The following is a 27,792-nucleotide window of genomic DNA, read 5'->3' as shown; positions in this document are numbered from 1 at the left end:
AATCATTTTAAGCTTCTAACCTTGAGCTAAGCATAGTTAGAATATGGTTTTTCAATTCCTTAATTTTAAAAAAAAGAGAAGTACGTTTTGGCCTTCTCACCAGGAATACAGATAATTAATTGGTAGTGCTTTCTTACTGTCAGTCTGCTGGAGACAGTTTGGAAGATCTGCTGCTTTTATTTGTGCATTCTTGTAAGAGATTTTGAAAAGGAAAAAAAAACAATTAGCATTCACTTCCTATTAGTGATGGAAACTGAGATTTTGAAGCCTGTTCTCCAGGCACATAATGCTGATATTTTCAATAACATCTTCTGTCACAAGCAGAAATGTAAATGTTCCAGCCACAATTACAGAGCTCTGTCATGCACGCGCACTCACTGCCATTTAACTGCTTTTGCAGAAGTTTGCATTATTAACTCACTGCTTGCTGTGCCTGCACTTCTCAGAAAATCAGTGACTGAAACATGACATTACCTGCAGCATGTTAAAAATATCCCTTCAGACTCATAAAATCTAAAGGACCCAAACATTTACTGAAGTTCAGCTTTGAAAATATGAAGTACTACGATTAGTTGTGTTGGGCCAGCTGAACTTAAAACAAAATACTGTTTTAGGTTTACTCAAACTATGTATACATTCCTTACTTAAAATAAACATAGAATATGCCCAGTGTTTTCAGTGAATGATTGGTTACATATGCATGTACCATATGAACCTACCTACTCGGGTACCTGCTTAACAATTTACCTTTCTCCTCTTCATGTACACAGTGTGTTGGGTTGTTTTTTTTTTTTAACCTTGAAAACTGACTGCAGTTTTAACCAGTGATACCTGTATGGGATTCATCTGGCAGTAGCTCTTACACACGTTTGTGTTATTGTGTTACTTCAAGATAATGTTGCAAATTAACAGAGAAAAATACTGCAAGTCACTTGACATAAGAAATCAGTAGGACACTAGCAAATAATGAAAACCTCATCAACTTGCTACTAGAAGCACAGAAATACGAGGAGCTCCCTCTGCTGGCTTCGCTGAAGCAGCAATCTATAAGCCCTTGACCCTAAAGCACACCGACACACCTCAACAGAGAAAACAAGGTGCAAGGTTACGTTCACTTCAGCTGCATGGAATAAAATAACATACTTGGCCAAGTTGTAAACCAGTAAACAAACATGTAGAATATTTAATTCTGGAAGAAAATGCTGTCAGCAATGGAGTACAACATAATATTTTAAAACAGGAGTTGGCAGCATTTTCAATGAGCTAGTTATTATTTCAGAATCCCAGTTAGATGAGAAATAGGGCACAATGCAAAGGCATCCCAATTAGATTAGAACGGACCAATTAAGACAAAAAAAGCTAGACAAACAGACACTGCATAGTGCTATTTGGGGTCAAGTGTATGTTAAACAGAATTCATGTCCTTCTCTAGTGATGGTGCTAAGCTCTTCGATGACATAGAAAAGGTAGAGGGACAAAAGAGCACAAGACAACTACGGAATCAGAGCTACTGCTGACACAGAGCCCTTCCACTTCATACTACACTTACCTTAAAAGTTTCTGTTTCTGTTTGGTTGATAGTGATTTTAAAAATTCAACTTCTGGATCATCATCTCCTTCACTTGCAACAAATTCCTAGAAAAATGCAGTACAACTTTAAGTCCTCAGATAAAGATAACCTCCCCATTCAGATTGCTGCATTAAAAGTGATGCACCTGTGCATGCCTTATTTTTGCACAGGCACGAATGTACTTGCATTACCAAGTCAACTGAAGACTCTTTGGGAAAAGCAACATACTTGCTGCAAGGAGAAAAAAAGAAACACCCGCCCACATTCTCTGTCTCCAAGCTGAGTAGGTGCTGTAATGTGGGGGTTATACAACAGAAGTTATTAGTAACATATGAAAAAATCACTGCCAGGGAAAGAAACATTTCTGAAACAGTTAATAAAAATGAGCCAATTTTGGAGCCCACACGATTCCCTAGGATAAGTCACCTCATTTTTATCATGCTTGGATGAATAGGTATGATGCTAGTCCTGCTCAAACCCGGAGTAATTTAAGCAAATTACTTTTCTGTCTCCGTTTTGTCATTAGGAAAATGGGTATTAACATATCTACCTTACTGTTGTGCTATTAGTGTTTAAATGCTCATAAAGTGTTCTAGCAATGCAAAATACGGTAATCATACAATCTGCATACAGTACTGCAATCAACAAAGCATAGCTACTTTATGACCCTCAATTCTTCAAATTATGTGCATCTGCTACATTACAGTTCTCCACCACAATGTTTTTAATTTTAGCCACACTTAGGAGGGGAAAGAAGAAATAAAGATTAAAAAGCTCTTCCAAAAAAAAAAAAAAAAAGAAAAAAAGAAAAAAAAAAAGAAAAAAAAAAACTAAAAACCCAAGAAATATCACACCTAATGTAAGGCTAAAGTACTGGTATCACTGTGCTCCATTTAACAGTGCCCAGATGCTACATTTTTTCTATAGTACACAGCTTTTTAAAATGCAGTTACAAAGGTTGCTCCAGAAGTACTACGTTCCATTTTATTACGGTTGGCCCACAATGTCACAGGCAGATGTGGGTGGTGTGGCAGTAGAGGTTGAACTTTCCCACCAATATTCCATTACATGCTGCTGCTGTGTGACAGATGGCAGCAGAGGGGCAGTCTGACAGAATGGTGTCTGACATGGAAGTGGGCACAGAGCAAAGGTGTGTCATTGAATTCCTCCACGCAGAAAAAATTGCATCTTCTAATATTCATCGATGCTTGCTGAATGTTTATGGAGCTCAAACAGCAGATGTGAGCACAGTGAGCTGGTGAGTGGTGTGTTTCAGCAGTGGTGACAGCAATGTGAAAGACAAGTCATGTTCCAGGTGGCCATGCACAGCTGTCACACCACAAAATGAAGAGCATCTCACTCAGTTCACCTGTGTGAATCAGCCAATGGTGGTGACCACGTTGAAAAATAGCATTTTGTAGCTGAGAATTGACTCTATTAAATAGTGTTACTCTGCTCTTTGTTTCTGTCGTCGTTTCAGTGGAAATAAATAGGAAGCATTACTTTGGGATCAACCTACATACATCCAACTGCGGAACAGTTGATTTACTCCGGCATCTCAAGACCAGCTGAGGACTGTTGTCTTGTCTCTAGTTTAAACTTGCTGACATGGCAATTCGACTATCCTCCCATAGGAACAAAGGTTATTGCATAGCATCTCACCCAAGTAATGCATATGAATTTTTCACTTCATATTATTGTGAAATTGCCTCTACTTGAAATATACTTCGTGCAGCCTAAGTAATAACAATTAAATATTTTCTCCCTCAGAAATAACAGACATAAAATATTCAGTTAACCAAAAACATCTTCAGCTATAGCACCCCTGGCAATACTTGGGCATGCTTCCTCAAACATTCATGCAGAGACCACCGCTGCATGACAAGTACATGGTAAAACCCATAACCACTCCTTTATGAAAAATTTAATTTCTAGTCACCCAAAGGAGGTATTTAATTTTTTACAAATAGATTAAAAAAAAGGTAACTTATGATTCATCATTCTGACTAAAACAGAGCTGGAAAACACAGTAAGTTTCTGGAGATTTTCCACTGGTGCAGCTATTCAGCTTTCCTATGGATATGCATATTGGAAAACATTAAGCAGCAATTCACAAGCAATCACATTTAGATTTATAGACATTTTCAGCTTACTGGTAAAAAGATCATTACCTGTGATGGATCATTTGCGGTCAAGTTTCTCCCCAGTACATTTTGTTTCAGTGCAAACCCACTGTTTCTCATCTCCGCTATTAGCTCCGAGGGGTGCATTGATGGCCCTGTTCACAAAAATCACAGTTTGAATGTATCATTTATATCTCTCTACCTTTTTTGGACTCCACAGTAGGAATTCAGTTGAAGCTTTGTTAAGTAAAATCACAGCTAAATCAACTCAATAATCTTCTGCTGAGCAAATAATCAGATATGATTTTCTAAAACAGCAGTCTGGAGATTCAGAATAGAAAATAATTGCATTTTTCTTTAAGTACAAGGGGATTCTCTTATGTAACTTTGTCATGTTGAAAACAATATATTTAGGTAAGTGTATTTCTGCTATACTACAAAATGCACGGAAAACAGAAAGAAAAAAACATAAAACAAGACTCAAGTGCCCCTTCTCCCCTAACACAATGGGAAAATGCATTGCTACTATGCCATTAAAAAGGCATTCTTCATAATTTTTCACGCATTTTTGAACTTAAACATAAAAAGTAACCATCATCAGAAACGTGGTATACAGACGGAAAATAAATACATGGAAAAATCAGTTAGGTCCTAACTCATTCTAGGGCCCCCCAGAGGTGCTGGGTCTCTGTGCTGTTACTCAAAGTCCGCTCACAGCTTTCAGCTTCAAAAGTGTGCAGTACCTCACATTACCATAGGCGTTTGGGATTAGGCACAGCAGCTTGGTCTGCATCGTGCTGGCTTCGCTGTAACTTACATCTCCACACCTGGCTCCTTGGCTTTAACTGAATGCTACAATTATCAATATATAATTCCCTGAACAGGCATTTTCTCTTCACCCTGAACACACCTGCTCTTGGTAGGTCCCTTTTGGTAAATCTCCACAGCACTTCATTCACTAGCCTTCCTGTCAATGACTGTGTGAGGCAGATGGAGAAGGCAAGCTAAAGTAAAATTCGAAGGCACGTTATCCAGAGTACGGAGCCATCAGTAATACTTCACTAAACTACATGTAAATGCTAAGTTCAATTTACTCTTACAAAACATATCCATCCTGCTTTGTGGTTTTGAGAGTTTCTGGGTTGTGGAGAACAAGACTGTTTGTTTTTGTTTTTTTTTTAACATGGGTAAGTATAGAAAATGGAATTATTACAGAAAACACAAAATAGCACTTTCTCAAAAAAAACCATCAGCTTTGACAGTTCCTGACTTTTCTTGTACAACACACTGTTCACAGAAACAAACAGGTCTATACACAAAGAAAGAATGAAGAAGAGAAAACTTTGGAAATGTTTCAGGATCCCTTGCACTTTTTCACCAGTGTATTATTTCGCCAGGCACAATGATTTTCTGATGGGAGATCCCTCTCAGTCTTTACTTGAGTCCACACGGTCTATTAAGTAGGGGCTTATCTTTTTCTCCATAGATGCACCTTTACTCGTAGCTCATTTTCTAGAAAAACAAACATTTCAGGCATTCTTTGTTCACAACAGCACTGTTAAGAGGTAAATAATTTCCTCTTCCACACAAAAAGCCAATCACAATCGCACAACGCTACTGATTTTGGTGCATTTCTGCCCAACTGACTGCAGTTGTGCTGTAAAGCACAGACCAACACAAGGAAGAGGAGGCCTGCCAGAGTGCCTGCTCACACCAGGATCAGTGCAGCCACACACATAATAGCTATGCTAAAGAGGAAAGTGAACAAGGCTAAAACAAATTTCTAGAAGCCTTGCTGCCATGTTTATTACTGACATCAAGGAGACACATTCATAGCTCCATCTGCAATGCTTCAGACACTACATGGTACTACTGTAGCAAGGACAGCTGACACCACTCTTACTCCTGTCTGGTGGACATGGACAAGTTACACCAAACCTACTACAAGACCTCGAGATTAAAGCGGTTCATGAATTCAATTGTTTCTTATCTGGTCTTCCTATCAAACTGTACGTTAAGGACAGACGGTCAGCTTGGGCTGAGAGGCTCTCAGTTGGCTAAGCTCTCAGGAATCGATGCTACCTAAGTATGCCACAAGTGGCATCATCAATTTTCAATCAATCCGTCGTCAGAAAAGAAACATACTTTGTGTACTGTGCAAATGGAGGTCCCCTGTCCTGGTTTTACCAGTATCCCATATCACGACACCATGCGGCAGGCTACTGGGTGTGGAGGCACAGTGCACTGCGCAGCAGTGTTATCTTGTTATCTCTTCTTATCTTTATGGCGTGGTTATTCTTTCCCTCTCCCCAAAAGGGACCCCGTTTCCATATCATGCTTCAAACCACAACATCCTCAGATACGCATTCCTTAGGGACTTGTGAGACTGCCCGTGAAGAAGCCAGCTCAGTGATCTCATGCAGGTGAAAAGGACCAGGGAGGACATTATGTCATAAGTTAATAGCACACTAGATGTAGAAATTCTGTAAAAATAGCAGATTGCTAGGAATCCTAACAGAAGTCTCTCAGTGTTCCTCCATCAGCTAACTAAAAATAAGCTCAAAGTCATAATGTTTCATCATCCGTTTCTTATTCTTTCTGAAAGAAGTCAAATAGAGTACCTTGCTATTTTTAAATAGCAATTTTTCAATCTTCCAAGCTTATTTTCTAGAATTTACTTTTTTTTTTCTTTCTTTTTTTTTTTTTTAATCTTTTTCATGGCCTGAAGAAATACTGTTTTCAAGCAAAGAGGCTGCTATTTCTTCCTGCTTCTTCTCAGAGTTCTTAACATTTTTACTCTCTTATATTTTGTTCAAGGTAGTTTTAAAGGAAAAAAAAAAAATAGACAGGTTGGGACATTAAACCTGAAAACTCAAACCGTTCAACAAAGTGCAGAAAGAAGGATTTTAGTCTTCACAAAGTACAACCTGAGCACAACCATAGCTTGACAGCTGTTGGTGCATCTCTATAATATTCATGCAATTAAACAGATAGAAGAGCTGTAAGTAGAATTTTTCTGCAGCCCACGTGAGCATCAATTATGCTGGATTTCACAAGGATATCATACGAAGACTTCTACAACACATTGTCAATTTGTTTCTATAATAAAGAGCACTCCAATTTCTTCTGCACTTTACTGAGATCAATTTTAACAGAATCAATTCTGCTTCTATTAAACAACCAGGGGGCAATATAATTCTGGATTTCAATTACTGACCGCCTAGCTTACAGCAGGCTCTCCCACCCCACATTATTACCTCCACTCACAGCCCTGAAACAAGAGAACCTATAGCCAAAACTGTCATTTTCCATTTTGTCTGTACTTTTCACAAAGCCAGAAATGCAAAGAGCGTGTGTAATGCTTTGTTGTTGCCAGAATGTTTCATCTAATGAGCACAGGCAAAGGACTCCTCCTTGGGAGAACAATGCTAGCTGTAACACACCATCCAGCAGACCTCCATTAAAATGTCTAAAGCACATTTTTCAAATTATCCAATATTAGCCAACAGGACGTTAAAACCTTTTTTCATAACAACTGTGATTAAATACCACTTTTTCTACAGCAGTTTCAGTGGCAGTAAGGACAGACCATAATACTGTGATTGCCAGTATCACCAAGATAGTACTTTTCCATCTATCTGCTTGTGCTACCCTCGACAGCTCAACTTACTGATAAAAGCTTTCACTACTGTCACCAGTACAGATAAACAAACCCATTTATTCTTTGCAATCGATGAGGTCCCTATCTAGATTTTTATTACAGAATACATATGAAAAGCAAAGAGGTAAGAAGCAGTAATGCTGTAACCAGCACTCCCGCCTGTGGCAGGAGAAATCATCCTAGCCAGTACATAGCAGATGCAGTTACGTATTGTTACGAATTGAAATAAGCCATTCCATATTAAAAAACAAAAAACCTGAAAAAAAACAGTGTATTCCTCATGGTGCCATTTTAATTACAACTCTTTAACCTTCATTTCAACCAACGCTCATTTTTTGTGCCAATAGAATATTCAGAACATGTTTGGGCTTTTCTAGAGCTTCCCCATTCCTCACCATACCATCAGCTATCTCCTCATTTGCTAACAGAGATGAAATTTATGCAAACACAAAAAGCACACTGGCCTATCTGCTAGCCCTTCATCAGTACACTTCACATTCAGTATACTCTCCTCTACCTAGGCTTAAAAGTCACTTACAAACCAAGGACAAGAGACTCTGCAGGCTTATCCATTATTACCATGTGCTTTTTGTTAAAAAAGTAGAATGGTGATGACATGCTTAGGTCTTTCTCATGCTCACCTTGGACAGCATGATGCCGTAATTCTTCCAAAAAGAAATTTGATTTGCTATATGATAGCAATATTAAAGCCACGCTCTGCTGTTGAATAAATCGATCACATTAGCAACTGCCACTCAGACCTAAAAATCTTATTAGTGATCTCTAAGCAAAACAAATAGGAATTTATTGAATTAGCCATTGAAGATGAACGGTGCATCATAAGCTCACAAGCAATACAACTCCACTGGCTGAGGACAGCATGGCTGCACGCTACAGTTTCCAAACAGGAACATAAAAGAAACAACCAGTGCCCTGTTTTGTTGTGTCTGCAGGTGGGCAGATGGAATACTGTAGACCTGCGTACACCAGGAAGATTGCAAACAGCTCTTTCACCTTATTAAGTGTTGGAGAACCACGCCGCTGGTTTCCTTAGCAGATGGTCACAAGAAGGGTGAAAATAGGCTGAAATCAGAATGTGATTTTACACAGTGGAAGGGTGTACCATTTAGACACAAGGCTTTTTGGGTTTTGCTTTAAAAGACAACCTAACTTCAAAATTGTGAGAGGCAGGTTTGTCAATAATATACCCACATACTTTTTGTGCTCTCCACACGGTTTTGTAGGTTCTTTATTCAGGTGGCTTAAAAGGCAATGGAACAAAAAAGGGAAAGAATTACAGGCTGAGCCTAATCACGCCATATCCTCTGTGAAGTTTCACCGCAGTTGTGGCAGAGATAAGAGTAGACACTTCTCATTTATCTAAAGGACAAAGAGCTATTATCATAATTATGTGATCGTGACCCTGGTCGTGAAGAACCCAGCAAGTTTATGCAGCCTCCACTAATTCAGAACTGATCATTTTTCACTGATAATTTTTCCATCTCTTTCGGGGATGACTACATTCAGACCATATTTACACTTCAAAGCAACTGCTGCAGTTGGCATTGAGAGAAACCAACGAATACAAAACCTCTGGCTTTTAATTAGCTTTTCTTCAGAGCATCTGCAGTTTAACTGAATGTAACACATTGCCGTGCTTTTGTCGCAGGCTATTTCAGAGAATCTTGAATTTTTAAGAAGTAAAAAACATTTAAATCATCAAACTGCTACAGGAATCCATATTTATTACTCAAATGCCATTCACACCAAATACAGAGGGTTTTGAAGCATAAATGGAGGGTTATTCTGAAATGAGATAGTTCTTGAACTACGTGAAGACTCTGTTAGGGCTCCAACTGCTCACAATCAAAGGTCTCAGCTGCAGACCATAAAGGAAAGTTTCATGCGCACTGCAATTCTGCAGATGACCATTTATACTAATGGTCACAGTTAGCATATTCAAATACCTCTCCTTTGTCAATACAGATTTAAGAGAACACTTCAATCCAGTCCTGCATTCCCAATACAATGCACTTCTTATCTGTGGGAAAACAAAATGGTACCACATCTGTCGCTGGAAAACATGCAGGGAGATTCTACTCATAATATAACACAGACATAGATCTCATTTTTCAGTCTTAGTATGGCTGATGATTTCAATGATCTTTATGGCAAGGGATTTCACACCCCAAAGCAGCTTAAGATCAGAGAGCAACAGACAAGCACAGTGAGTGTGGGGATGCTGGGGTAACACAAAAGTGGCACAAGCTTTAGGAGGGGCTGATGAGCCTTTAGAAGGCTGCATTTACACTGACACACCAAACGCCTTTTCATCCTGGTAGAACGTCAGACACTAGATACACATGTCACTCAGTCACATTTCGGCTTTTATTTGCCTCAGTTTTCCATAAATATGTAAACCATTTTGCAGAATCGTTTCTTCACTGGATAGAAAATATATGGAGCCAGTTGACTGTAACATGTTGAAAGCAGTGCACAGCAGAGAATGATGCCCAGCACTCTCCAGTTCAATAGGTCAAGAGCATCAGATTGGACTGATTTATCTGACCGTGGCACTTACAGGCAACGTTGAAGTGAATTAACAAAATTACTTCAAAAGCTTTTGCATGTAAAACCTATGAGTCTATGTTCTAATAATGTTAAACAAAAAGCATGGAAAAGCACCAGAACCAACAGCAGTTGCTGGTTAACAATTAAAATAAAGGATTATACAGGCAAACTTTTAGATGCTAGTGACGTTTTTCTACTCTCCATATCACATACTCCATATGTGCACATACACACATATGTGCACAGCTGGATGTAAAGTCAGAACCACAAGAGATACTTTCATCTTGTCTGAACTTTGAAAGTTAGGATTTTACCAGTAAAAAAAAAAAAAAAAAAAAAAAAGGTAAAGCAGTTTAGCCCAAAGCAGCATTTTGATGGCCTAATTTAACTTTGTAAAGGAGAAGTAAATCTTATCAGTTGGTCTCTGTACGTGTCACAGTTGGAGCATTCTAGCACTACTTCGCAGTTTCCAGTGATCAAAGTAAGTTACTTTATATCTAAAACTAAGAATTTCATAATGGAAATAATGCAACATCAGGGGGTGCAGTTATCATGAAATAATTACACTCCTGGGAGATTACAGACAAGGCTGTACCCCAGGGGTGTGATTATCCCATGCTAACCACATCCACTGAAATTGCCTTATTGCAGAAATAATCTCTATTCACTGGTGAGATATTATTCAAAAGGCGCTTTTTTAATGGTAAGATTATTATTTTTTTTTCTAGTATGAATTACCTGCTAGATTAGTAAAATAGTCCCAGAAGCAAAATAACCAAGCCTAAGCTAAGGGACTGACTGTAATTATTTTGCTGTTTGCTGGTGCACTGCAGCGTATTTTAGATCTTGAAAGATAGAGGTCTTCACTCGAACAGACCGGAGTCGTGTGCCATGCACGCTGCACCCCCACACTGCTTCCACCTGAGCAAAGCAGAGTCAGCAACTGGTCTCTGTGTGAGACACTCAACGTTGAAACCGCTTAGCGACTGCTGTTCTGGATTCCATGCAGGAAGGAAGATGACAAAGCAGCCATCACATCAGATAAATGCAAAGACCAGTACCTTTTGCTGAATGAAGAGGATTGCACCTCTTTCCTCAAAGGCTAACAGAGAAGAACTTCAGATAACCCAACTAAATCCAACAAAGTCTCATTTTCATTCATTTTAAGTTAAGCTTTTCCTCTGAGGCTGAAAAGCCTGAGTCCAAACAAGGAATTTTACTCTGTTCTGATGTTCTCCTTCAGGAAGAGAACATCTATTGCACCTGCATTAAGCGCTATTCAGTGTTTTCTCTGTGTGTTGAGATGCACCATTTATAGCATATGAAAGGAAATAATACTGGCAATTAAGAGTGAAATGTGTATTTCTCATACCTGTAGCAGAAGGTCTTCCTAAGAACAGACCGGACTACCTAGAAAAAGTTCAGGCAATAAAACATCAAGAAATGCAAGAATGTTGGAATGCAGTAACTGTGCTTCTTGGCAGATCACCATTTCAACCACTAATTCACTGTTCTGTTCACGTGCTGTTTCTTTCCCTTTGACATGACTTGTTTCTGCATTACTTTCTTTTATTTTAAAATCCTATGAAGCTTATTGATTTGAGCATTTAAAGATGCTGTGCTTTTATTAAATTGAAGATGCCATTCAAAGACGACCTTTTGAAGGCATTTTAAATTTTCGGAGGAAGAAAGGGCAAGATGGGGATGGGCAGTTTCTGCTTCCTGTTGCCTCTCTGGTTCAGCCACAGGACCTGCTGCAGGGGCTGGGATAGACCCAGAAGCATTTTCTTCTTTTTGAGGGTACAGAATAATGGTGAACAGTGTTTGATAGGCACAGGCCAGGCACCAGCACAGCACAGCGAGCTCTAACTCTTTCATATTGCCAGGATCAGGGCACAGCTTTTTGAAACATTCTGTCAGCTTTTTAGGATTCTGCACTTGATAAGGGGTGAATTCCAAACCATTCAGAGATGGTGATTAATACCTGCCCATCTCCTCCCACACACCTTGCCACCCACAGCCATCCTGCCTCAGGGCACATCTCTGGCTGGTGTTTTGCAACGGTTGTTTAACCACAGATAAAACCAGAAACACAAAGAAGATACAGCAATAGGATTGTGCCAGTTTGAACATCCCAGCTGTATTCAAAAATTTCAAAGCCTATTTTAACTTGCCTGTAGTAAAGAGCTTGTTAATAGTCCTCACAGTAAGGTTCCCTAATTGCTAGAACGATGGCAGTACTGAGTACAAATACCACATTAAGTTCATGGTCAATGTAATATGAGTGTGCACTATCTACAAAATGCCAAAAGCACGTGTAACCTTAGGCCAGCTCCCAGTATTGATAAACAAGAAAGGAACTAAGAAAATTAACTATGAAAGCAAATAAAACCACACTGAGGGTGAAAGAATCAATACTGTGACCAGCAACTACTATGCTACTATAAAGCTTGTAACAATTTTAACATGCTCTGGTCAGCTCCATCATCATATCATTATAACCCTTTCAAGTCCTGGGCACCGAAAAAGCCTGCTACGGTCTAACTTGGCAGTCAGCTCAGCACCACACAGCCATCCGCTCACCCCTCCTCCAAGCAGGAAGGTAAAGAGAATCAGGAGAAAAAGCCTCATGGGTTGCGATGAAGACAATTTACTAAGACAGAAAAGCAAAGTTGATGTGAAATGCCATTGCTCACCACCTGCCAACCAATGCTCAGCCAGTCCCTAAGCTGTGGCAGTCCCCAGCCAACTCCCCTAGTGTTATAGTTCCATAACTGTGTGGCATCATGCAGAACAGCCCTTTGGCCAGTTTAGGTCATCTGTGCTGGTTCTGTCCCCTCAGGGTTCCTAGCCCCCCAGGCCCTCACTGCCAGGGCAGTAAGAGAAGCTGAAAAGCTGAAACATCCCTGGCTTTGTGCAGCATTGCTCAGCAACAACTGCAACATGTGTTGGGTGTGGGATCAACAGTGTTTTTTTCCTAAACAGAACACAGCATCTTAGCAGACATTATAGAGAAAACTAACTCCGTTCCAGCTGAAATCAGGACAATAGGCTAGATTGCATCTTTCAAAGAAAATCGGTTTCATAAGCTATTTGCAGTCCTGGAATATTAACTGTTATACTATATATTTTTATTATTATTATCATATATCTATTTCTTAGATCTCATTTACGAGACAACACATTTCAAATTTCATAACACACAAAGGAGGAACAAGCTTTCAGAGATGGAGCTCCTACGGAAGGAATTACTTCCTAACCTTTCAGAGTATTACTTACTTTAAGTAGTATTTTCTGCCTTCTAGGCCAATCAAAGTAAAAATGGCACAGCAGAACACATTTTCAATGCACTAGAAAATAATCAGAAAAAAACCCAACTAGGAATAAGCAGCTTAGGAGTAGTAATGGATATAATCAGTGATAAAGAGAAGCAGGGAAAAGCAAAGCTCAGAGAGCTGTGTTTTATAGAGGAAGACAAGAACATTCACAGAGGTGCACACTGGTTCAGCATTAAGGCTCATAAAAAGCATTGGGTAGATTTAATGAATGGAAACAACAATGAAGATAAATGGTCAAAGCAAGATTATACTGTGCATGTGGGGGGGTTTTTGATCAGAACATGACAGGTTTTGGCTTTGTTAGTATTACAGTGCTCTGTCAGGAAATGTAAAAACACCGTTCTGACAAACTGACTTTACCCTCAGCTAAGGCTGAGTTTACAGAGCTGACTGCAGATCTGCACACGGTAACACCTGGGTAGAGCTCTCAGCAACACGAAGACAAGAACTTAATCCCCTATCCCAGATAACATAGGACTGGTATCAGGGTTCAGTTCAAAAAATTGTAAAATTTTTGTAAAATGAGATGCAAGCTTCACCTAACGTGCATAAATTATGAGTCTTAAGAGAATTACTGAATTAAATAATCTGTGTTCTCACTTAACTGTATACTTCATATACAGTCAAGGAAACTCCAGAAGCCTCAGAGGAGCATAACTTAGCTTGTTATTAAAGCGGATGAAGATTTAGAAAAGCTGATGAGAGGATTGCATGACTAAGGTTAGAAAAAGCAGACAAGCATTTTTACGCTGATCTAATTAACAATATTACCCGTTCCTATAAACCTCTTATCTGCTATTAAATGAAGAACTTACAATTGTTTTAAATTTTACCACCACTGTTTTTTCATACAGTTTTCTTGAAAGAAAAAATGAGAAGGTAGTAGTATCATTACAGCTGACTATTCAAAGCCAAGATCACAGTGCCTTACAAATTATATATACAAACCCCAATCTGTCACCCGCCCCTACTCGCTGAAATCCTTCCTCTCAGTCTGCTAAAGACTGTGCTCAGCACAGCACACTGTCTTCCAACTTGGAAATGTGAGGTCATTTGCACAGCCTGAGTACATTGAAACAGTTTTACGGCTTTTTCCTAACACAGAATTCATCCTGCACATTAAATCCCTCTCTTAGGCTTCGCATGACTGTTTGGAAAGCTGCCCGGACAGCATCTCTCTCCATAGGAAACACGCAGCATTCCAACTTTCCTGCTCTAGATAATTGGTTCAGTTGGGTTTGAAGCAAGCAGTTAGCCTTACATTGACACTGTGAAGTGTCTGCATTAGAAATAATGAGTCCATTTTCAAGCTGGTACAAGCATGTACCAAATATTTTCAAATTTCCCAGCCAAGCACTCCTAAAAATTGCCCACATCATTTGAACTGGAATAAAAAAGTTCTGTAGCATAAAAGCACAACTGACACGTAACAGCTGCACTGTATAATTCTACCCCCACCAAATGCTCCAAGCACAATTTCGTCTAAGGTAGGAATGAGGTAAGAAGATGATTTAATGTTATAACCTATTGAATATAAAGGCTGAGAATGTCAACTGCAGGATCGCTAACGCAACGGTATAATCATCAGACAATGCTCAGAGGAGCATAAGAGGCATTGTTTCCTTCAACTTAAGTCTTCTATGCCTCATCCCAGAGAAATGAAATATCTGCGTGGTGTAATTCCGAAGGCAAGACTGTTGGTAGGCCCAACGTGAAATAAAACTAAGAGCTACTATATAAAATAGATATCCTGAGCAGAAACAGAAGAATAGGTGTTAACAAGTGTGCGGTCGTAGTGATACTCCTGCAAAAGTGAATGATCATGACCTTGAAGTGCAGTAGCAAGTCTGAAGACTCACCCATGTTACCAAGTGTCTCTTAATAGACCAGGATTTTGAAAATATTAAAAGCATTACTAACTTGAGTCAGTTTACAGCACTCTAGGCAAACATCATTTAGTTTGAATGCTTACATCCACTTCTTTATTGAAACCTAGTTAAAAAAAAAAAGTTCACAAAGCAATCAGAAGCCAGCTGAAAGGAAACCAGGAAAGCTCAGTTCCACTTACTCATCCATTTATAGAAGTGCAATCAGATATATTAAAAAAATCTCTCCATTTTTCCAAATGATTAACAAAAATATACTGATACACTACAGCTTTTCAGAGCAGTTTGCCTGAACCTGAACTGGGACAGTCTTTGACAACACACTACATGATTACTGGTTTGGTAACAGGTATTCTCGGACCGATGGAAACAATTTCACTGCAGCTTCTGACATTTTGTCAGAGGAAGAATCAACAGCAACAGTCTTTAGAGATTCTTCTAAAAATGAGCTAGTAACCAGAAAATTAGATCCCTAGCATTTGAAATGATCAGAAACGTTAGATAGAACACATGAAATAAGAAATCTTTTCCCCATTACACAACCTTTCGAAAGAAGATAAAGTTTGCAAAATTAAACCTGAGAAGTTTTGCCCAAGTTTTTATCCAGACCCTCAGAAAGGCATTTGCTGCCTACCTGAACCATCACTGGACACTGAGCTCGCGTTGATTCCAGAGAGGCCGAACAACGGACATTCTCGATCAGTGTTTACATGGCCCCACTTGTGGCACTTAATGCACCTCACATTCCGCACCTAGAAGGGAAAAAAAGAAGCCAAACAACACTGGCGTAAGTTAGTTAACAATACAACTTAACATTTACAGAAACATTTGTGTTAGTAGCAGGAGAAATGTTTTTAGACTCACTGAGAAACACAATAAAATTAAGTCCATGTGGATTCTCTGCAGTTAGATAATATTTGCAATACACTCAAGATCTCCACAGGGTGAAATGTATGTGACTTGCCTGGATGCCAAACGGCTGGTCTCTGATATTCATGTCATCCTTAGCGTACCTGTTACACAAACACAAAAAGCAAACACATTCTAAATTCACTTTGTTTTGTAAACCATCACACACCAAACTACTTTGAGACCTCTCCAGGTTTACAACCCTTACTAATTAGCTGCATGGGCATGAATGATTACACAAATGACCCGTTAAAAAATGAAACTGAAAATAAAGAAGAAAAAGAAAAGGTTATGGAAGGTAAATTAAAGAATATGTCTGGATTTTATCCACAGAAAACGTCTTACTTTTCTCGAGGGGCGACCTTTTGCCATTCAAATTTGTATTCAGTCTCTCCTTCTTGCTGCAAAACACAAAGCATGGCAAGTTTGAGCTTTTCCAATACACTTCCAGTAAGCAGGTAAAAAACATAATGAAATGATGTAATAAAATACCTCTTTAGTTTCCTCTTCGAATTTTCAGAAATTATGAAAAGAGAAGAGACAATATATTAATTATACACATAAAATGCAGCTGGTGCCCAATCTGGAAGTAAAACATGTTGAAGTATACACTAATACAACAGTAACTTAATTAAAATAGAGAACACAAATAATCAGCTTCTAGTATATGCAGTTGCAAATCCTTTAAAACCTAATCATCTGTTAAAATTACATTGCTGTGATACACAAGCACAAAAACTTGCAAATTCTAGCCAGGAAAACACTGTGCAACAGCTTGGGATTGGACAGCAATGCTGCAAAGTTCTCTTTAGTTTTCAGAGAGAGAAAATTTGTTTCCTAGTCAGTGCATCTATCACAGCAGTTATAGAGGGACTCACCCTGTCAGATGGTTATCATTAACTTGATTAATATGCAAATTCAGAACTTAATGGAGGAAGTCTAGTTAGATTTGTCTACTCATGTTTCTCAAAATAAGTACTTCCTGGACTACAGACTGTTAAAATGTGTTTCTTTACTTGCTAATTCATAAAAAATAAATTGCAATTTACAAAAGGTTTTCCTCTCACAAGATTTAATGTAATTCCTATCAGGCATGGGTTTACTGCAAAGCAAGTTCTATTTATATTAAACTGAATACTTGGGTTACCAGGATCTCAAAAATACCCTAAAAACTACTTAATAAACATTACTGTGTCATTCACTGTGTCAGTCCCACGGGCCCATTCTTATCATTTCAGTTTCATGTTTTAAAAAGGTCACATTTAAGATAGTAAAATATTTCTGTTCTATATTTTGCATATGTAATAATTAAAACAAAAAGTATCAAGAATAAAATTTCAATTTGGTGGAGATGGTATTTCTGGGCTTGCAAGAAGTGAACAGAGTCTGAGCCTCCTCCAGAAGGTCAGTCAGCCTTCAGGGCTTTGAATCAGCCCTGGTAAGCCTTCTCAGGCCCACTGGCTGGGAAGCATGCCTGGGCCATATGCTGGCTTTACTGAGACCGCCTCTCTCAGCAGGTCAGCATGACAGCTACAGGACAACCTGTTTTCAGGGAGCAACTCTTACAAATTATGTTTTCTTACTCCTGCGCTTACACCTATCAGTCACTAAAACTTAACAACGTCGATGTATCCACAAGGCTTTCAGGAACTCCTGCTCATGAACGTACTAAATACAGACACAGCCAGACCCACCAGAGTTGGGTCATCCAGCATTTATTACTCACAAGACATCAGCTAGTTAACTTCTTGCTTTGGTAACTCCCATGTCCGACACGGATCAAGCTGAATTTCGGGCAGAAGTTTTATGCAAAAGTTACCTTGCTATTTCTAAAAAGGAGAGCTGGCCAAAACAGTTTGTGCTGCTGGAGCCAATGTGCTGCTAAAGTCTAGTCTTTCTCATCCAGAGCTTTATAATGCCTTAAAGAAACACCAATGGCCAAGCACAGAACCTCTGATGTTGCCATACCTTCCCTTCACACTGAACTGTTGCTTAAAAAGTATTTCTCAATTTGACTGAAATTAAAGTAGTGTGCAATCAAAATTATTAAGTATGATCCATCTCTGCATATATCCAGCAGGAAAACAAAAAGCAACACCTTCTAGCATTACTCCTCTATGACCATACCATTTTAATATCAAAACGACCATATTTATTTGTTCAGAGTGACATTAGTTCTGCCTGCCCACAGACTTCTCAGTACCTTTCTTTGCTCCAGGTGGGGCCTCGTACATGAAGTTAAGACCATTCTTCACACGCTCATCTCCCATAAGCAACCTAAAAGGAACAGTTTGGAGTGTTATACACAAAGCGTTCACATAGGTATTAGTTAATGAAAAAAAAAAGAAACACGCAGCAAAAAATTATGATAATAACCACAAATTTTCCATCTGTTAATCAGCATACAAAAAAGCTGAATATCAAAAAACCCAAGGGGCCAGTCAACGCTTTTGCATGCTTCACTGTGTACCAAAGATCAAACATTTCAATCACAGCTGAAATGCAGTTCTGCATCAGTATGTTGCAATACCAGGTCTCCTACCTGTCCTGTTCTTTGTAGCACTGACTGAGGAAGAATCTGATTAGTGTTGATAAATAACTAAGAGGGAGGTGGGAGGCAAATGGATGAGGCCAGGCTCTTCTCAGTTACACGTACTGACGGGACAAGGAGCAATTGCCTAAAACTTGTACATAGGAAGTTCCATACAAACGTGCAGAAGAAATTCTTTATGGTTAGGGTGATGAAACACTGGAGTAGGCTGCCCAGAGAGACTGTGGAGCCTCTTTCTATGGAGACATCCAAGACCCATATGGAAGCCTACCTGTGCGATTTATTTTATGGTACCTGCTTTAGCAGGGGTTGGACTAGATGACTTCCTGAGGTCCCTTCCAACCCCGCAATTCTGTGGCTCTGTGATTTGAAAGCAGACCTTGTTGATTCTGCTTAATCAGACAACAGTTTTCCAGTCACTGTCCTCATCTACCGCCATGGTCAGAAACAGCGTTTCAAGTAGCTTAGGAAGAGCTGGCTCTCACCTGTTATCATAGGACTCCTGTTCTTTGAGATACTGTTGCATTAATTCTTCTTGTTTCTTCTTATCATAGGATATTTTCTGCTCCGCCATCCATACCTAGTTAAAACAAGAGGTTTCCACTTCAAGCAGGCTGTAAAACTGTTGGGTACTGTAAAACACGCCCTATAACCACTTCATTGGTTTAGCGTGCTGAAAATCAGCTTTAATCAAAGCATAATTTTGATAAGCTAAGACTTCAATGACATTTGAGAACAAAGGCGGGGAAGCTGAGTAACGCGGAGGGAAAACGAAGCTCGGACAAGACGCAGGGGATGCCGCAGCGCTGGGTGCCAGGAGCTGCGGGGGAGGAACCTGTGGGCAGGAACGGAGGGCAGCGACGGGCAGCATAAGGCAACACTGCGCCAGGCGGGGCTGGAGCCAGGGAACGGAGACGGCCGTTCGAGCCCCGCAAGTCTGGGCCGCGGCCGGAACGCGCCGGAGGGCCGCTCACCTTTTTGATGTTGGACTTGGAGGCGGGGTGGAAGTCCTTCTTGCACATGAAGTTGGCGAACGATTTCCCCATGGCGACGGCGAGGAGCGACCCGCCGGCTCAGCGCAACCGGCTGCAGCGCTCGCTGCGGGCCTTCCGGGCCGGCGGGCGGGCCTTCCTGCGGAGCGCCGCTCCGCTCCGCTCCTCCCCGCCACCAGCATGGCCGCCCGCCCACCGCCCCGCTCCTGCGACACCTTCGTGGCGCTGCCTCCCGCCGCCGCCGAGGGCCGGGTGGTGTTCGGGAAGAACTCGGACCGGCCGTCGGACGAGGTGCAGGAGGTGCTGTACGTCCCGGCCGCCTCGCACCCGCCGGGCGCCCAGCTGGAGGTGAGCCGCGGCGGGGCCCGCCCAGACCGAGCGATCGTCCCTCGGAGCGGCCCCGGCAGGGCCGGGGAGGACGCGGGGTGGGGGGTGGGGAGGGGGTGGGGAGGTGCCTGCGGGAACGGCGGCGTTAAAGGCGACGTCTTTGCCGCGGCTCGTTGCAGTGCACCTACATCGCGGTTGAGCAAGCGGAGCGAACCTACGCCGTGGTCCTGAGCCGCCCGTCCTGGCTATGGGGCGCAGAGATGGGCGCCAACGAGCACGGGGTGTGCATCGGGAACGAGGCCGTGTGGGGCCGCGAGGAGGTGTGCGGTGCCGAGGCGCTCCTGGGCATGGATCTCGTAAGGTCTGCACACGCCGCTTTGGTAAATGGGACTGGATTCAGAACTTAATTTCAAAACGTTTGCATTGAGTTACGTGGGCAAATAAGTGCCTTCGCGTGCAGGAAACACATCTGTCTTTTCTGCTGTTCTCACCGTGGTTAAAAATAAGTATTTACTGGCACAGCAGTTAGCTTGTTCCTCTGCCAGGAGCTGAGGATGGGAGAGGTATCACGCACCGAAATAGAGTCTGACAAGAACGTTATCAAGCATTTTTGTTCCGTACAAAACGGATGTGAAACAAGACTCGTAACAGGAACACAGCTGCACTTCAGGACCCAGTGCATGGGCCTTTCCTAAGGTCTGGGCTCACTTGCTATTTTCCCCCCTCTCACACTTACCTATCCATACATCTCCATGTAAATAATGACAACTACTTGTGCATTCCAGTTCAATCTGAATAGTCATGCTGAATAGTTATGTTCAAGCTTGTAATTCCAAAGATAACGTCTTCCTTCTGTTTTAGGCTTGGACTTGAGAGAGCGGACACAGCTGAAAAGGCTCTTACTGTCATAGTTGATTTGCTAGAAAAATACGGCCAGGGAGGAAACTGCATGGAGAGCCACATGGCCTTTACGTACCATAACAGCTTTCTGATAGCTGACAGAAAGGAAGCGTGGGTGCTGGAGACATCAGGAAAACACTGGGCAGCAGAAAAAGTAGAAGGTATGGATGATGCTCTCTTTAAGTATTTTGAATGTGGTGACAAGTGGCAATTTTCTAGTTTTCATTTACCACTTCATGAAGGCATGGAACTAGCCTCAGGACATGGATGGGAGTTGCATCTTAGGGTAGCAGGTTCTCAGAGGGCCTTTTCAGAGTCAGAGATGACCACTTCTGCACTTGGAGAACAGAGGACAACAAGAAGGCCAGGATGAGAACAGCAGCAGTACGTATAATCTTAGGGATGGTAGTAATCAATTCAGTTTGGTAACAGGTTAGTGCTGACAGGGTCAGTGTGCCCTGAGGTGTCAATCTGTCTTTTGAAGACTGAGAATGTAAGGATGGGAACAGTCAGGACAGAGCTTGACATATGACGGTAGCAGTGGAATTAAATGTAAACAGTAGGGCAGGAAAAAGCGTTCACTGTATTCAAATGATTCATTCTTCACCTTACAAACAGGAGGTGTGCGGAATATTTCCAACCAGCTCTCTATCACAACCAAGATTGACAGAGAACATCCGGAGATGAAGGAATATGCCAAAAGCAAGGGCTGGTGGGATGGGGAAAAGGAATTTGATTTTGCTGCCACGTATTCTTATGTAAATACTGCTAGAATGACTACATCCAGAAGCCGCTATTGTGAAGGCTACAAACTTCTGAACAAACATAAAGGTATCATTTTTTGTATTTTTTTAAGACTGTATGGTGAGCTACATTAATTTAAATCATAAACGAGTAAACCTCTGATGTGAGCAACCTTTCATATGATCTGATGAACCAGAACTTCTTAGAAACATGTTTTTCCTAAAGGAGAAACACTGATCTTTGGATACTTTTATCCATTTTTGCCAATTTGGTGATGAGGAAAAAAATAAAGCAAGCATCCAATATCAAAGACCCAGCTACAGTAACGACACTGAGACCACACTGCTAAAAAGTCTGTAAGACCTTGCTCTGAATCGTTCTGGTATGCTGTATATCACTACTGTACCTGTAACTAAAAAAGCAGAGGCTAAAACAGACTCCCAAGGGTTGGCAGCCATAAAGAATCCCATGAACATCTTTAATCTAACATCATTCACCAGCACAGTGGTCACGTATATAATCTTGTGTTTATTTTTGAGCTTGTCTTTTAAATCTTTGTGATTTCACTGTAACTGCTACTCTAACCTTATGCAGCCTAATGAAACACTGAGAGCAGAATAAAAGAATTTTCTGTACTCTAAGCAGGTGCTCCTAATCACCAACTTATTTATTTGCAGAACTCTCTAGAGAGAAGCTATTACTTCAAACTGCATCCACCTGGCAGCTTTTTGATACATCTGCCTTCACTTGCTCATTTGAAGTAATTAATTTGAACTCCAGTAACCCTGCACCCCAGTGTTTTTTACTTATTTGGCTGAGCTCCATCAGACCAAGTTCAGCAGTTAGTTCATGCATCAGAATGAATTACTTTTTGCTTTCCTGCTTTAGTGATCATGTAAATCCTGCATTCATTTTGGGAATTGCAGGTTCTGAATACTGAAAGCATTTTCATAATACCTGTATTTACCTGTATGATAACAGTGCTGGGATTCTATCAGTGTTTTCGTGCTAAATCCCCATTTTCAAGCATTACCTGAGCCATTTTAACAATCACACTAGGTGTTCAGGTTATCAGCCTCACATGGGTTCAGTTCTGTTTAGATTTATTTTAAATAGGTGTCCTAACTAGAAGCTATTTGGTTTAAAGCAGCAGTAAAATCACTGGTTTCTTAATCCATCCTGCCCAGCTTTTTCCCTTCATGGCATTGCAGCTTTTTTTTTTCCCATGCTTCCTACCACATACAGACCATTTTTAGATAAATGTTATTCACATTTTAAATAATAAGGAATGTATTTTAGGAATATAAAATAATTTAAAAAAAAGTCTAGTGAAAAATAGGCAACACCTTTTCTGCTTGACAAGTTGCCAGCTTGCAGCTCACAAACCAACTGCTGCTTAGTTTCATTGATTTGTCCAGCTTGCTGACTTTATTCTCCAACTTGCCCAAGCAACTGTGAGAATACTAAGAAGAGATTATTTTCCTGTAGCCTGCCTGGCTACAGACAACTTGTATTGCTTTTTTTTTTTTTTTTCTTAAAAGGCACATCTGACTTAACAACAGTGTATTTTGAGAGCAAACAGCAAGACAGTTTAAAAAAATACATTACGTATTTATGCAGCCAGAATTTCACTGAGGCAACCACAAAGAGACTAAATGTAGACGGTCCATCCCAGCAGAAAAAACACAGTGAATTAACTAGCCTTATTCTGTTTTAAGTATATGCTCAACTGGTACAACAAATTTGAAAAAGTATTGCAAGTGCTGCCTGTTGAACATTGCCTAGGGCTACCATGCCAGGGTTTCAGCTTTGGTGTATAGTATATATGAACAGCAACAGCGTGTGAAGACTAGATGCTGAGCATCTAGATGCTCACCCCATTGAGAAGAAAGAACTATTATCATAAAGACATTTGGCACTATACCTCTCAAAGGGAGTTAGCACTTCTTGAAAATGGATTTACTATTGTAGTTTCTGTTGATTTCTGTGTATAAAATAAATTACTGAAGTTCATCATTCCGATCATCAACTTGAAGCTTTTGCGCTTTGGAAGGTCGGATGCTAGCACAAAAAAAAGTCTCAGGGCTTCACTTTAAAGGCATACAAAATCCATCCACAGTTACTTTTTACATTTCAAAGCAGCCTGGAGCCTTACCGTATAGATCACAATGACCAATATGGCTGTTTGTCTTCTCAACTCCAGCACAATACTTAGAAAGTTCAGCCTCTAATCCAAGCTACTGATTTTCACCTGAAAAATTACTGTTACTGTGTGGATGACCATTTGCAAGCCATATGCACCACAGCTTTCTGGGAAAAGGGAAAGGGAAGCATCACCCACCCTCTTTCCTTCCCTCCCTCCTCCTTTTTGAAGTCATAAATGTTATAGCTCGTTATCACCTACTCTTTGAAATAAATACTTGGAGGAAAACAGTGATATTTTGAAGCGTTACATATTAATGTATGGCTTGGCTTTTTTTTTTTTTTTTTTTTTTCTTTTTTGCCAATACAGGAAAAGTAAGGTTGGCATTGCCTACTAAAGGTAAAAGTAGCCAGTTGCAGAAAATGTAGCAGCTGGCAGTATAAATAGCACTGTGTGTAAATGATTGTTTTGTGTCTGAAATAGGTGCTATCACTTCTGAAACAATGATGGAAATCCTTCGTGACAAAGAGAGTGGCATTAATATGGAAGGTGGTTTTATGACAACTGGAAGCATGGTGTCTGTGTTGCCTCAGGACCCTAATCTGCCATGCATTCACTTCTTTACAGGAACTCCAGACCCTGCAAGGTGATGCAGCAGCAAGTTTTATGATGATAAAAAGCTGTAAATACTTAAATGAAAAGTGTATCAGTTTGTCTAACTATAGTCCTTTTTTGTTTTGTTTTCCAAAGAACCCACACTCGAATAGCAGGGGGAATGTAATGCTTGTTATGTACATTAATACCCTCTACCAACTTACTTAGTGAAACGTGCTGCTATCACACTGACTTAAAAACACGTTTGGAGAATTTTTAATTTTTTAAACTTCTTCCATGAGAGAAGGAAGTAGAAGTAAGGGGAAAATACAGCAATCTACTGACTCCTTTTTAACACAGCTATATCAGTAAAGATCTATGTTCTATTTTCTGTTCCTAGGTCTGTGTTCAAGCCTTTCATATTTGTGCCTGGAATTACAGAGTTATTAAAAACTAGCTCCCCTACATTTGGTCCAGATGATCCAGTCAAGAAGCAGCCACGTTTTCAGAGTAAGCCAGATCGAAGACATGAGCTCTATAAAAAACATGAAAGTGCTGCTGTAGTTATGGAAACTATGAAGGTATGTTGATTAAATTAGATTCCAGTCCAAGCAGGTGGTTTATATAAACATCTTGCTCACATTTTGTTAATGTGATATCATTAAATACCCTTAGATGAATGGTGAAGAATATGGTAGTGCTCGAGAAGCCAATCATCTTAGAAACATATGCCTGCCAGATTCCAACGCTAAGAACTGAAACTAGCTGTACCCCTATGCGTAGCTCCAGAGAAGTATCTGTGCTGATAATCTTGCAGAGAAAGAGGCCATACATATGCCTGCACTAGTCAGACAACAGGGAAGTGGTTGAGCAGCTGCAGGCAAATATACAGCTCCTGATGCAAGCACTTAGAACTCTTCAGGGCTCCGTTCTCTACCAGCAAAGAGATCATGCCTTTTACCATTGCTTGGTATGGACAGACTCTCTTATGCATGTCACGTCAAACAACCTTAGGAACAGAACCTCAGTTTGAATAGTCCAACTTTCCTCTTATTCTCCTGCTTCTTCCAGAGCTCTTTTCCCCACAAAATTAGCATCTCACTGACAATTATAGCAACACTGTTACTAGTACATCTCAGGATACTGGCAGTGCCAAGTTGTATCAAATACTAAAACCAGATACATTTTAGCAGCACGTTTACAACACATAAGTTGTAGGTAGCTCCGGACCTAACAGTTATACGGATCCTAATTTTGCTGATCTAAATGGCAGTGTGGACGTAGCAAGCACTACAGAAATATCTGAACTACACAGAAGTTATTCTGAAGCAGCCAAAATAACATAGCATTAAGTAGTATGTATCGAGGAATTTCCCTGGACATCAAGAAAGAAAACAAGATCACAAAGATAGTTGGGCACAGAGGTAAAACAGGAAGGCAGGTACTTCTAACAGTAGCGTCTCTCCTGTTTACACAGTTAACATGATCTAAAAAATGGACATAAGCCACTGAAGTCTTTTTGGCTTAAATTCCTAGAGCAGCTCCCCTCCGAGGCACATTAGTCAAAGAATATGAGGGAAGTGGAGAGAGTTCTAGGTATTAGAAAAGATCTTTTGTATAGCTTCCAGTGAAACAGAACATTTCTTTTTGTGTAGGGCAAAGGTAAAGAAATGCTGGAAGAGATACAGACGCTGGAGAAAAGGAAGATGCGTGAAATGAAATCAATTCTGCAAAACGGATGTCCTGACACAAACCAACTGGTTAACCTTTTTTCTCAGTGTGTAGATGAAGAACTCAAAATATATGGTTAAAATTACTGTTGAACGGATCGCTTTTACATTTACTTCTTCTAATGGAGCGGCTCTATAGATTACCTCCTGTTTTCAATATACCAATTATTTAGTACGGACAGTTTTAAAGATGCAGATTTCTATTCAGGCCAAACAGCTTTTGGTTGTAGGAAGCAAGGCAGAAAAGCCTCTCTAGAGCTAGGCAGTACCTTTGTAAGTGGCAAAAAGCTGTCAACAGGGACTGATATGCCAACATACAGATGCAATTAGAATTCAGTAGCTTGACTAAGTTGCAGAACAACCCCATGTTGCACATGTGTATAATCAAATTAATAACTGCAGCAGAATTTCTCCTTGCCTGAATTTCAATGGCCAGGCTGGAAGACTGGCTAGGATGTAGAAAGTATTGCTTTCATTGAACAAAAAGGAAAGTGGTATGGTTAAGAAAGACTGATGTTCAGCTTTTCGATAAATACTGTCTAGGGTACATTTCGTATATTCTACTCCTTTAGCATCGGATGAGGCTAAGAACTTAAATTATACTGAATCCAAATCATAACTTTGTCATGATTTCTTACGAAATCTGATTACTTGAAATTCAACAAAGCAAGCATCTTGCAAGTTACTGCACAATTTTCACTTCCCTATTTTTCCCACTGATACCAAAAATAATTTATTTACATACAATATAATTATTTTAAATTAATTCTGTAATACATTTTATAGTGTTGTGTGGAAGTTTTTTTTTTAAAAGGAAGCATTTAAAGAAACTTTACTGTAACCTTTTTGTTTGCTTATTTTAAATGAAGCAATTGGAAATGAATAAGTCAGGGTACATAAGTATATACATATACTCAATGGAGCACTTAAAAGGACTCTCCAAATTTTTTCATTTTATTCTAACCATACCTTGTTATGCTAAAATTGCTAGACTAAGAAGTTGATTTAATGAAGCTTTTCCTGCTAAAAGCAGCGGTCAAGCTATGACACTACTTTTATTAACCATAGCAAGGGATAAAGAGAGCAAAAAAAAGAAGGAAGGTTCTGACTTTGCTATGTGATCAAGCAGGATAAAAATTACAAGTGGAAGGAAAAAAATCTCAGTGCTTCTGTGGGCCTTCAGAAGAGAACATGTAAAATGAAATGGAGCTTTGAAATTACAGTGATAGTAGGTGACAAGATGCAGTATCCCCACAGACCACAGAAAGACCATTCCTTTGAGGAATGCTTTATATTTCTCAGTTTCTGGAGTCATCTCAGATGTAAGAAAACTACACAAAGTTTTGATATTTTGCAAGCCATTCTATATTCCCAGGGGAAATAACAATCCAGGCAGATATAAGAAATACATATAAAATGAGGTTTGTACTGCCAAACAAATAAGATGAAGAAAACTTGATCAAATTTGTTCTTTTTGATTAACGTGCTGGTAGCATGTTCAGATCCACACCAAGAATTGAATGGGTCAGTAACAGTTCTTCAAATTCCTATATAGATCATGTATACATAGATCATATATTGACTGAGTGGCAGTAACAAGACTGTCTAAGAAACTAAGCTTGAGTCAACTGTGAACCTTTTGTGCATGTCTTACCATCACCATTTCTTAGAAATTCAATAGTAGAGTGGATGTTCGTGAACTAGATGGTATATTTAATAAAAATGTGCTGTGTTTACCCGTTTTCCTCATGAA

At 40.0% G+C, this 27,792-nt stretch overlaps 2 protein-coding genes and 1 long non-coding RNA gene across 4 annotated transcripts in view; 1 reads left to right on the top strand and 2 right to left on the bottom strand.

Moving 5' to 3' along the window:
• The window catches only part of CIRSR (corepressor of RBPJ and splicing regulator), a 21,426-nt gene extending 1,704 nt beyond the window's left edge, over window positions 1-19,722 (bottom strand). The window contains exons 1-9 of the mRNA XM_085228378.1: window positions 19,584-19,722; window positions 19,095-19,189; window positions 18,262-18,335; window positions 16,551-16,564; window positions 16,404-16,459; window positions 16,114-16,162; window positions 15,784-15,901; window positions 3,742-3,848; window positions 1,550-1,635 (exon numbers count right to left, since the gene is read on the bottom strand). Coding sequence (XP_085084504.1) covers window positions 1,550-1,635; window positions 3,742-3,848; window positions 15,784-15,901; window positions 16,114-16,162; window positions 16,404-16,459; window positions 16,551-16,564; window positions 18,262-18,335; window positions 19,095-19,189; window positions 19,584-19,655 — 671 coding nt within the window. The 5' untranslated portion in view covers window positions 19,656-19,722. The remainder of the gene's footprint in view (window positions 1-1,549; window positions 1,636-3,741; window positions 3,849-15,783; window positions 15,902-16,113; window positions 16,163-16,403; window positions 16,460-16,550; window positions 16,565-18,261; window positions 18,336-19,094; window positions 19,190-19,583) is intronic.
• LOC116216822 (uncharacterized) lies at window positions 6,367-15,777 on the bottom strand. The gene is made up of 3 exons (XR_014884455.1): window positions 13,205-15,777; window positions 11,298-11,335; window positions 6,367-9,395 (listed from the first exon to the last, which is right to left on the bottom strand). It is a non-coding gene; the product is annotated as an uncharacterized LOC116216822 (long non-coding RNA).
• On the top strand, window positions 19,654-27,792 carry SCRN3 (secernin 3). Of its 2 annotated transcripts, XM_085228381.1 has the most exons (7): window positions 19,782-19,949; window positions 20,108-20,289; window positions 20,790-20,989; window positions 21,447-21,659; window positions 24,199-24,361; window positions 24,710-24,890; window positions 25,965-27,792. In XM_085228381.1, the coding sequence occupies exons 1-7, from the start codon at window positions 19,782-19,784 to the stop codon at window positions 26,118-26,120; spliced, it is 1,263 nt and encodes a 420-aa protein (XP_085084507.1). In that variant the 3' UTR covers window positions 26,121-27,792. The 2 variants fall into 2 exon arrangements, with proteins under 2 accessions (XP_085084505.1, XP_085084507.1); XM_085228379.1 differs by lacking the exon at window positions 20,108-20,289 and having other exon boundaries at window positions 19,654-19,949.

Source organism: Meleagris gallopavo, chromosome 7 (assembly GCF_905368555.1).
Source record: "Meleagris gallopavo chromosome 7, MGAL_WU_HG_1.1, whole genome shotgun sequence".
In the NCBI taxonomy this organism is placed as follows: Eukaryota; Metazoa; Chordata; class Aves; order Galliformes; family Phasianidae; genus Meleagris; species Meleagris gallopavo.
This window is presented reverse-complemented; position numbering and strand designations above follow the sequence as displayed.